This window comes from Cryptomeria japonica, chromosome 11 (genome assembly GCF_030272615.1).
Source record: "Cryptomeria japonica chromosome 11, Sugi_1.0, whole genome shotgun sequence".
Taxonomy (NCBI): domain Eukaryota; kingdom Viridiplantae; phylum Streptophyta; class Pinopsida; order Cupressales; family Cupressaceae; genus Cryptomeria; species Cryptomeria japonica.
The window spans coordinates 672,813,234-672,825,476 of record NC_081415.1 but is presented as its reverse complement, the minus strand read 5'-3'; the positions used below and the strand labels follow the sequence as shown (position 1 = coordinate 672,825,476).

Below are 12,243 nucleotides of genomic sequence, written 5' to 3'. Positions count from 1 at the left end.
CAAGTCCTTGCAAAAGATTCACGAGTCTTTCAGATGGACTCACCAGGACTCGCGAGTCCTTGGCGAGTCGACTCGTGGCTCCCATGGACTCGCGAGTCCGTGGCGAGTCCATGAGTTTTAAAACTATGATTGACACCAATTTAGTAGCTTGTTCTGATTCGGGATCGGTGCTTGCTTGTACTCTTTGAATTTGTTCGTACACTGTTTCCCTTTTGTGGGTAGCAATTTCTTTAGGTGGCGGCTCTACCTTGGTTTGATCAGGTTCTTGCACATGATGTACTTTTTTATAAGAAGCTTCCTCCTTTTGAATAGCGAGCTCTTCTTGTCGTTTCTCGTTTTCTTGATGCTTTTGCTCCTTGTCTTTTTTGCTGCTTGGTGCAGTGCTTCTTGCCATGAGTCTTCCTTATATTTTTTCTTTTCTCTCCACTGAGGTTTTTGATGATGGTTTTGCTTCTGTACAGGCGGGATATGTTAGCCATACCCAAGTCCCGTTTTGTCTCTTGCAAATTGTGAAGGAAGTTGCAGGGGTTCTATAATGCCTTCTTGGCACTTGCCAATAGATCCTTTTCCTTTGTATCCCATTCGTTGCATGATCCAGAACCCATTTCCATATTGTTTTGTTGGTACGGCCACTTCTATGGTAGCAGCTCTGACTTCTTCATCCTTGTATTGCCAACTAAGGATGTCTATCTTCTGATTCGTCAACTAGCATGTCCAGTTGGATAAATTTACTGTCAAACTTGGTGATGGGTTGTGTTGCTTGATGTTTTGATGTGGAAGGTTGTCCATAAGATTTTGGTGACGTTGGCAATTTAGATAGACATAAGGGTTCAAAAGAGTACTCCCCCATGCCTTGGTCCTTTATTTTCATCTTTTGCTTGAAGTCTATGGATAGAGACTTGAGTTCTTCTTGATTGTTGGATGTTGAGGAAGCTTGGGCCTCCCTATTGTGCGGAACTAGGCTATCTTGAGCTGCCCCCATAGCATTGCAATATTGAAAAGGGTTATTATCTGCAGATATTGAAATTTCCTATCCGTTATAGGGGAACTTGATACATTGATGGTACGTGGAAGGCACCGCTTGTATTTCATGGATCCATGGACGACCCAATAGTATATTGTATGTCAAGTCTATGTCCAAGACTTGGCACATGGTGTCTCTTTGTACAGGACCTACCTGAATGGGTAATATTACAGTTCCTTCGGATGATCTCTCTTCATCATCATAGGCTTTGATGGTGATTTTCTTTTTTGGATCAATAGATTGCTCAGAGAAGCCTAATGCATGGATAAGTTTTAGAGTACATATATTGAGACCAGCTCCTCCATCTATTAATACTCTTTTTACCCAATGTCTATAGACTAAGACCTCGATATGTAGTGGGCTTTTATGCGGATAATTCAAGGAGACATCATCATGTTTAGAAAAAGATATGTTGTGTGGCACTGCCATATGGGCCACCATGGCTTGAAATCGATCAATATCTAGATTATTTGGAATGGTTGTTTCAATAAGTGCTTGCTCCAAGATATCCTTGTGTTTTGGCGAAAGTTTGAGTAACTCAAGTATAGATATCTGAGCGGGTGTTCTCCGTAGTTGGTCGACCAGGTTATAGTGAGTTTTGGGGAGATTTGTTGATGTTGATGGGTTTACTTTCAAGACATTTCTGCACTCTTGTGGTCACATTTATTGACTCATGTTCTTGCTTGTCTTTGATTTTTATGACATTTACTTGATTGTCATATGCCGATATGCGATTGATGGTGTTTTCGTATATGTGATTAATACGAGCTCCTTTGGTATTGTTGGACGATGACGCTCCCCCTTTGTCGTAATTGGGAAGAGGATTTTTGAAAGCTTCATGGTCACTATTGGTTTTATGACCATCAACCGTTAAATCGCCCTTGTCTATCATGTCTTGAACTATGTTATTCAACCTCATGCAATAATTTGTGTTATGCCCTTTGTTTCGATGAAAATCACAATAATGCGAGTCATTCCACTAGGGTGGTTTGACTTGGTTCAAAGTTGCTTGTGGCTGGCAATGTGATGATTTTATTTGCCAATAGCTCTCGAAATGTTGATTCTAAGGTTTGTCCTAATGGCGTGTATATTCGTCGATACGGGAAAGTATTAGTGTTGCCTTTTTGGTTTGTATTGTTCCCTTGGTTGTTGTTGTTATTGCCTTGGTAATTCTTGTTGTTTGACGTTGAAGCTCCTTGGTTGGTATTTCACTGATAAGTGTTAGTGCCTTGATTAGCACTTTTTTTATCATTATTGGATGGTGGGTTGCCTGATAAAGTCAACACTGGTTGTTTAGACTTCACATTGTTGGCATCGATTACCCCGTCATTAACAATGTTTTTGTTCCTTGTCCAAAATCTGGACTTGTCTGAATTGTTGTTATTGTTAAAGGTGTTATTGTTTGACGAATTAACACCTTCCTTAAAGAACTTCAATGTTCCTTTATAGATGGAAGCTTCCTCTACTTGGATACCATTTTCTATCAATTTCGCAAAAGATGGTATGCATTGTAGTTTGAGTTGATAACTCATCTCACTATTTAGATTGTCTATGAAGATTTCCATCTTTTCCTTTTTAGGCACATCTCGTGGATATCTTGAGACCATGTGCCTCCATCGTTGTAGAAACACCATGAATGTTTCGTTGTTCTTTTGTTTCATGTTACACACATCTAGCATGGTGATTGCGTGTTGGATGTTATAGGAGTATTGTGCTATGAATTTGTTTACCAACTCATCAAATGATCTGATGGGAGGTGTGAGCTTTGACAACCACTCTATTGTTTGCCCTCCCAATCTTCTTGGGAATAATCTCATTAAGTATGTGTCGTTGTGAGCAAACTCTAAGCTCATGGTACAAAATTCCCGAACGTGATCACGGGGATCGCTCTTACCATCGTATTTGTCATACTTTGGTATATCTGAATTTGGGGGAAAAGGTACCATGTTCAATCTCCTATCAAAGGGATAAGGACAAATTTCATCTAAGGAGTATCGTACCGTGGTTCCTTGTTGCATGTCCTGCATTTGTCTTTGAAGTGTTTGGAGTTGTGTAAGAGCAGCCATGGGTGCATTTGTCCTTCAATGGGGAGCTTCCCCTCTTTCATTAAGACTGTCCCGATTGCGGGCATGGTCTTGTTCGTGGGTGTTGTCTTGTTCATGGGTATGATCTTGGTTACGTATTTTTTTTTGATCATGTGCCTCTTCCTCTCTCCGTTGTTCTTGATAGGTATAGTTTCTTGCTCTTGTTCTTGAAATTCTCTCATCTATATTCCTTTAGTTTTCTGTGTCGAAATCCTCATGAATGTTGACTCCTTTGCTAGTTAGCATGAGTAGATATTTTTCCTTATCTGCTTCTATAAGTCTTTCTACGAGTTTTTGGAAAGATGCGTTCTCTTGACATTCTTGGAGAAGTTTCGGTGATCCTTGTTTCTCCCATATTTGCATATTCATCAAAAGGATTGGATAGTCTACGACCCATACGTGATTCTAGTTGTGATTCCTTCTTTTTGTTTCTCTGAGATCAAGTGACATCGAACATTAATATATCTCTACCGTAGTGAATTCTTCTTCTTCTATTGGGGTTCTTGGTGGAGTTGGTGGCTCAGGTCGAGCTTCATTGTAAGTGATAAAAAACTTTGGGAACCAAGTGGGGTTAATCCTTCCTCCCCTATTAAGGCGTTGGTTGAATGTCGCTTTTTGAATGGAAGCCCTACTTCTCAAAGGCTCTTTGTCAAATTCGTTTTTTTTCTTTGGATATACAACCACATATGATGCAAGAATGCGCGATGCGACGCAAAGAGTTGATGATTGATATAGAGAAATTTATTCCTTTTTATAAGTGCCTTAGAACTAGGTTATCTCTTCTTCAACTTAGTCTTTTGATGAAGACTTGTCAAAATATGAGGAGTGGTCATACACAAATGATCAATGTTTGATGTTGATGTTTGGATATAGATACTTTGTTTGGAAACTCAAGTTTACTTTATCAAGTAGAGGTTTAGTTTGATTCGCCTCCACGACAAAGTGTGTCAAATGATACGAGTCAGGTTTGCTAATGTAGAAACTTAATTTGACAACTTAGGATTCAACTATGTATTGTTTTGTTAGGATTTGTTGGATGGTGGAAACTTTGATCACTGTTCTGATACTTTTTAATTTTGTTGGATGAAATCGGATTTCAAGCTAGTTGAAGATTTGAAAACTCTTTTTAAGAGTGCTTTGTTGGATTCGAAATTTTCTCACTTATGATTCCCTTTTGAAGTATCGTTGCTAGATTTGTTAGAGGACCTAAACGGGTATCCGAAACTGTTGATAAAAATTTCACAAGGTGACTAGTTTGCTCTTTGTTTTTAACTAATTTCGACTACGCACTAAGACAGAGACCTGATGCGCTAAAGGATGTTCTCAAAGCGCTAAATAACGTTTCAAATGCGCTATGCTGCCTCTCCAACGCACTATTTTAGATTGTTTGATAATACAATTGTTGAATAGGTTATGCGTTATTATGTCCCTATGACGCGCTGATTCTTGGTATGAATGCGCTATAATATGCTTTTGATGTGCTAGGTTGATGCTTTTATGCGCTACAGTGATGTTGACAAGTGCTATTTGAATTCTTACCAGTGTGATAATGATCATGCGCTAATGTGAGTGATGAAAGTGCTAACTGTTGGTTGGAATGCGCTATTGTATGGTTGAGATGCGCTAGGATGTTTCTCCTATGCGCTAATTGTCCTAATAATTTTGTTTTGATGTTTTTGCTGTGATGCTGAAAAATAACTCTTGTGATTTTGATGGATGATTTTTCCGAAAATGACTTCAAAACACAACAGATAGAAGAGATAACAACTTGTCTATGCTAAACAAATAGTGTATGTTCTTTTGGGGATGTTTTCAAATCCCCGATGTTTTCACTGGTTTGGATTACAAAAAGACAGATCAAGCAGACTCTTTATTCAAGGGTCATTGACAACATCATAGCCCACTAGTCTCGATACTCTGTCAGCTCAAACAACCTTGTCACCCCCTTAACCCAAAGTGAATTGCTTCACAATTGAGTAGTTATCTTGGGAGATATATGGTGAGTGATCTTGGGGGCAAATTCTTCCCCACCCTTGCACTATGATATTGCCAATGTTTGGTAATTGACTCGGCTCAAAGCTTCTAATTCTATGGTTTTTTAATTAGGCTTTTGTTTGGTCTTCAATGATAAACTCCCTCGAGAGGCTTCCCAATCTTTAGAACAAAAGCTTTACGTATCTTAAAGATATTGGGGGAAGACTAATCAGTGAGCAAAACCGTTGGAGGGGACTTTCGTCAGCCTCCACATTTAATTATAGTGGGTTGGAATACTTGGCGATAAAGCCGTTTCCCACTTAGGTCGTTCCCCTCTCACCGACCTTAATGGCGCCCTAAGGGCAACTCGGGAGGGCAAGCCTTTTAAAGGATTTAACTTAATGGCGCCCTAAGGGCAACTCGGGAGGGCAAGCCTTTTAAAGGATTTAATTGCTTTAAAGTAAAAGAAATCATAAAAGAATGGTTTGGTTTTTTGGTTACCCAATTAAGGGGAGAGCATATTCCTACCACTTTCGAGACATGGAATACAAGTGTTCTTTTTAACCTTCAAAGCAATGATGATCTATCCTCTATTTGAAGATGTTGCTCCAACAAGCATGGTGTTCTTTTTAGTTCCACAAAGCAAAGCAATTTGTTGGTTTAATCTAGGAAATGAAATCCTAGTCAACTTAAAATAATGCACGTTGCTTGAAAGTGAATTGCTTTGTAAGAAATAGACAAGTTGTTTGTTCTTTTTAATCTTGCAAGAAAATGTGGATTGTGTTTTTTACCTTTGGCAGGAAAATTGAAAAAAAAATTGATGTTATTTTTAGAGCCCAAAATGAAGTGTTTTCCCTTAATCTTGCAAAAAAGCAAATTTGAATTTGTTGCTCTTTTTAAACTTGCAAATCTGATTCTTTTTAAACCAAAAGAAAAATGGGGTTGATTTTATGCCCAAAAGAAAGATGATGTTCTTTTTAATCCAAAGGAAAAATAAGTTTTTTTTATCCAACTTTAAAAAGCTAGAAAGAAATCAGCCTAATTTTAACTCCAACCTGCAAGAAACTGTTAAAATCTGCAAGGAAAGAAGTCAAAAAATCAACAAAAAACATTTGGTGGGCTTATACAAGCCTAATTTTTCTACCTTTGTTACAAACTTTTTTTTTCCTTTGTCAGAGCTACGCGCTAAAAAATGGTATTAAAGCACTAAAATAAAACACCTACGCACTACTTTGATGCTTGAATGTGCTACGATGATACTCTTATGCGCAAAAAAAACAGAGAAGGTTATATGCCTAAAAGAAGTTCAGAAGCGCTGGATGATGGGTCCTATGCGCTAAATAGTGCGATGAATGCACTACAGTTTTCCATAGATGCGCTAAAAGGGTATTCCAACATGCTTGTAATCCTTAGCCTGCACAAAAATGATGTTATTTTTGGGGATGAGCCCCACGGTGGGCACCAGAAATGTATGCGGGAAAATGCGGTGACCAAAACGAACAACTCGAGATTAGAAGATCCACACACCAATGAGACCCTTGGTGCAAGTATATGCACTAATTCAATTAGTTCAACTTCCCAAGGGGTGTCCCATTGATCTCTATCTCACAGGATCCCTAAAGTCAATGTTTTGCTCTCAGATCATTGAGCAAATGACTTAGGAATAACAACTCCAAGAGCGAGTGATATTTGATCTACATGCATGATTGCATTTCTAAGATCTATATGATGTGTTTAAAACTATGATGATTAAGTTAAGATGAAGATAATGATATGATAAAAGATTAACAAATTATCCTAACATGATATGCTAGCGTAACATGAATATTCTATGGTATGAAAATGAAATGCTTTTAAATGTTTATGATGATGTTTTAACAAAGAGAGGCTAAAATGTCTAGTAATTTAGGCTATAGTGTAGAGGCATGAAAACATGGAGATTATTGAAAATGAAGAATGAGAGCTCTATTTATAGGGAAAATAGGGCAATGGATGGTTAAGATTTAATAATCTTAATAAAGGCTAGGATTGAAAGTTAATCAATCCATGTTTACAATTTTCACCAATGAAATGGTGACAATTGTCAACAAGAGGTTGCTTGAGAGGAGATGCAAGAAGCATTAAATGTCTAAGAAGACATGAAGGTTACCTTGGGAGGTAAGGGTTAAGGGTAGGTTAGGGTTATCCAATGGATAAAGCTTTTACCCAAGGGGTAAACTCTTGTGCAAGGGTTAATAGGATAACCAAGGTTAAAGCCATGAATGCATAATGAGACCCTTGAGTCAAAATGATGGTTAAGTTAGAAGAAAGTCTCTAACCAAGGGTCAAAGATGAGTTAACCATAAATGGTTATGTAAGAGCCTTTAATGGTTTGGAAGACTTTAGAGGTTAACCATTTGAAGACACAAAGCCTTTAATGGTTATTGAAGACTTTGGAGACTTTGAGAAGTTACTTCCCTTTGCTTAGGAATGTGACAATAATTAGGAGATGAATTAGGCTAAATTGGAAGTGATTAGAAGAATCTAGAAGGGGTTTAAGAGGCAAGTGGGAGATGTAGGAAAATGCAAGTGGATGAGGGAAAAGGATTTTAATTAAAATAAAATTACTTTATATCAATTAAAATAGATGCAACTTGTATAAATACAAGTGGGGGGATTTTAATAAATAAATTAGATTTATTTATTTGCAAAGATCAATTTAATTAAAAAGGGAGAAAGGGGAATTAATTAAATAAGTGATTTATTTAATTAAAGGCTAAAAAAGGTTTAGGTGAATTTAATTAAATAAATTGAGTAATTCAACCAAATAGATGAAAATGAAGACATTAATTAAATAGAATTTAATTAATAGGAGGAATGGGGTTAAAATAAATATTAAATATTTATTTAGGAAAGTGGTCAGATTTATACGTCTATAGTTGCAATCAATAAATGTGCTAATCCTTGGATAACTAATCCACTATACCACTATTCATGTGCTATACCTTCCAAATGTAGGCAGGGTAGCAATTTTTAGAGTTTCTTCCTCATACATAGGGTTTAGTGAAAATTATGTCCAATTTTTTGATCCAAGTACGAGCTGTACATTAATTGAACCATGAAAAACAAGAATGGCCAACTTATCCAATCTTATGCTGCACATTTCTATGAGGTTGGCGTGCATTTGACTTCTTTTTGTTTTTTTGTTCATTTCTCATCTCAAGGTTGTAGAAATTTGTGAGAGGCATGGCTGGGTGAAATATACTCAAAGTAAGTTAAAAATTATTCCCATTCTAAATTTACTATTCTTCTTTAGGTGGCCCTTCTTCCTTTTCAGAAATTTAGGCTAGAAAGGCTGAGATGTGGAACCCACCAAAGTCTTATTGTTTGTGGTAGTGCTTCCTTCATTTGTAGGGGTATTGATTGCTGATTCTGCATTGTTTGGAATAATTGTGCCTTAAGATTTGTAATTTGTTGCTGCCCTTGGCTCATACTGACAATGACATTAAACTAGATTTATGCTTTCTCATCTATCGAAACCCTTTGACTTCATTCCCCCATTTCTTTTATTTCCATATCCTGATTTTGTGACCATCTCTTTTGATAAAATACAATTCTTTTTTTCACTGGTCTGAATCTAAAAATTAGATCTAATCATAGGTTAGCAAGATCAAAGCGCTCTGATACCACTGCAATGTTTCCAATTGAGAACCTTGGAGATATATGCAATGAAAGTGAATGCTAAATAATGTAATCAAATCCTAAGAAATTTTAATGGAATAGTAAGATGCTTTTAGGAAATTTAAAATGAACTCTAGTAATATGCATTCAAACCCTTCAATTGTAAGGATCAGCAATAACAACATTTAGAATATGTAATTAAGTTTCAGAATTTAATTGAAACAACCAGCGAATAGATCCAATGAATATCGGTGTCAGATTAATTAAGAAAGCTTAAATCTGGTCACTAAATATTAGTAATGATAAAACACCTGGACATTAAATAAATTATCAGTTCTAGGTGGCTAGTCAAATCCTTAATTGGCAGTGTTTTAAGCAGTAAATAACCTGATCTAAAAATAGTATTTGACACCCTTACTTACAGGTAGCCATATAGCTTGTATGGCAACAGGATGAAATTTTTTATCAAAATTGCTGATAGAGGATGTGGTGCAGGTCAAAATCAATCACGTCAACTTGTATGGCCAGGTGTATTGCAGATCACCGGGTTGATAGTGAAATGAACTTATAGAAAAATGCTGAACACCTGTAGAGAGTGCTGATAATGTTGTTGATGCATAGCATTGGGCTGTTTTGGAATGGCAGCAAATATAGTTGATAAATCCTGTTCAATATTCATGATAAATATTAAACTCAAAATTGCAAAATGACTTAAAATTGGCGCAGCAGTAGACACGTGCAAATTCCACAAAATTGATAAAATGTTGATTTCCTTGCAATCATAAAATGTTAAGAGTTGAAAATTGTTGTTACGATAAGCTCAATTATAATTGCAGAATGGAACGACCACCAATTGGATTGGAGGGTTTTTGTCCTCAAATCCAAATGGAAACCAAGAAGGTTTTCGTCCCATGGATTTCACAAACAAGGGTTTTCATCCTTGAGAGTTCAAGATTTGAAAGTTTGAATTCAACAATTACAAAATGGATGCTCCAATTTGGGTGCTATCCTCCCCCATACAGGCACCTCCAAAATTGGGCCCTGTTTTTATTTTTATTTTTGTTTTTACTTCTAAGTGAATTAAAAGGTACTTGAAAAGAAAGAAATATGTAGCTTTATAATGTCTCATTTGGACGGTCATTATCTCAATTAATCTTTTATATTTGAGAAGGGACATGACATTTCATTTTATTTCTTTGTTACATTTTTTAAGCCACTGCAATAACATAGAGCATTTCTCAAGTGATGTTGAACTTTATGTGCAATAATTATTAGAAAGCATATCGTAATAAGCATCCTAAAAAATTAAATTATATTGTGACTCGTGAGTAAAGATAATGAGCTTTGTACCGATGTAACAATTTATTTTCGCTTTGCTTTTTCTGCTTTGGCTGAGTAGAACAATAATTTTTATATTAAATTCCCTAATAAATAGTTGTAATCCATCAAAGTGGTAGGAAAATTAATGATGTTTTTCTCAAAAAATTAGGACTATTTCTTTTGGGATCTCCCATTTAGCCTTTAATTTTGTGTTATTTTAATGAAAATGTTTCTATCACTGCTAATAAGACCGGTTTCTCCATGGCTTCCTTTTCTTTTATGCAGGCTTTGGATCTAATCCGTGAGCTTCAGAAACAATTTCCTATAAAAAGATCACCAATGAGACTGCGGCTTGTAGTCCCTGAGAACCAAGAACATAGTTTGCTAAACAAATTTGACACATGGAACCCCTCCATAGAGTCCAAAGAGGTTTCCAGTAATCAGATTTTTGTGGTAAGAAAAAGACGGAGGAAATATTATTATGTTTTTGAGCAAATTGAGGTGTTTTTTTAGTAAAATCTATCAAGCATTTTAGTAGTAGTCGCCTTTTCAGCCTGCAGACTTCTGTAACGTCTATGCCTGCTATTGTAAGTAGGTGTACTTGTGAGTCTCATTGATCTACTTTTGTTCTTTGTCGACATTACTATGATTTCTATTTATTCCTTGTATGTAGGTTTTTCAGATCGAACCTGCCTACTTTCGAGATTGTGATGCCTTAGTACGAGAATGTAAAGGGAGGCTTGAAATTCTGTCTATGTCCACTCACAAGGATGAAGATGTAAGAGTTGAATATGGTAATGATGCTCCCTCAGGAAATTTTCACATTTCTGAGCCAGGAACAAGTGAATCACAAAGTCAAGTTAAAGAACTGATGGTAAGTATGCATAAAACAACAATTGCAGCAGACAATTCATCAGGTGGAAACAGTCACACTAGCCAAGAAGCTGCCAGTGGAGGTGCAAAGATTATTCAAGAAGAGAAAAGACAGCAAAGATGTGCAACCTGCAATGCAATTGTAGGAGAGGCAAAGCAATATCGAGATCATTTTAAGAGTGACTGGCATAAGCATAATTTGAAGCGAAAATTGAAGCAACTCCCACCTCTCTCTGCGGAAGAGTGTTTAGCTGACACAGAATTGATTGAGGTGCAAAATGATATACATGACTATTCACGTTGAAAAGTTGTTAGGTTTGGGTATTGCTTTCCCATATTCTGAGGGAACATGAATAGCCTGGACTTGTAGGTACTGTTGGACAAGGTTTTGTATGATAAAGAGGAAGATTATAGGTGTTTTAACAAAACTTTTTGTGCTGCACAAAAATTTCAGTGATCTAGAGGCAATCATGCACCAGTTTTATTTGATGTTTTGAGAGAAACAAACATAAACCACCTACACATTCAGCCATGAAACAACAAAAAATATCTGAGATAAACAAGCAAGCATACGTACACAAGCATAACAAAGTTTGTATTTTCCATAGGTTTACACTTTGATCTTATATGTTTGATACACCCATGTTTTATATTTAATGAATTACTATGTATCAATTATAGGTTTACTATGTATCAATTATGTATTGATTATGTAGTCTCTAAACTATTATATGTATACATGCATAATGCAAATAAAACTTCCTATTTTTTATTGTCGCTTGAAATTATCAGATGATATACATCCTGTTTTTTATTGAGAATTTTTTTTGTCATTCGAGAATTTTGAACTGTTCATATTTGAAATTATGAAAATTAATGATATCAGATTTTCACAATCTATAATTTAATTGATGTTGCTTTTGGATTACACTGAGTTTTTTTATCAATGTTTTGGATCACACTCTGATCCATCATCAGGATAATAGAGAGCTAAGAGAGAAAAAAGATTATCAATTATAGACTAGGAACAACTTAAAAAAGGAGAGGGGAAAGGGGAGGTGTCATGAGGCTCAAAACCAAAGTAATTTTTCTAGTTTTACACCACTTTTGCTTTGAGCTTCATGCCACCTCCCCTCTCCCATCTCCTTTTTTAAGATGTTCCCACTAACTGATCATCATTTGTCTCTGTTAGCTCTCTATTATCTTGATGAGGGATACTAATTGTGATCTAAAACATGGATTCAAAAATTCTCACACAATCTAATCTAGAAGCCACATTAATTAAATGATGAAATCAGATACATGTTA

At 36.1% G+C, this 12,243-nt stretch overlaps 1 protein-coding gene across 1 annotated transcript in view; it reads left to right on the top strand.

Annotated features, from left to right (window-relative positions):
* LOC131070695 (uncharacterized) overlaps window positions 1–11,621 on the top strand; it is a 75,708-nt gene extending 64,087 nt beyond the window's left edge. Inside the window, exons 4-5 of the mRNA XM_058006293.2 lie at window positions 10,348–10,515; window positions 10,736–11,621. Of these exons, the coding sequence (XP_057862276.2) occupies window positions 10,348–10,515; window positions 10,736–11,239 (672 nt within the window). The 3' untranslated portion in view covers window positions 11,240–11,621. The remainder of the gene's footprint in view (window positions 1–10,347; window positions 10,516–10,735) is intronic.
* Window positions 11,622–12,243: the final 622 nt, after the last annotated feature.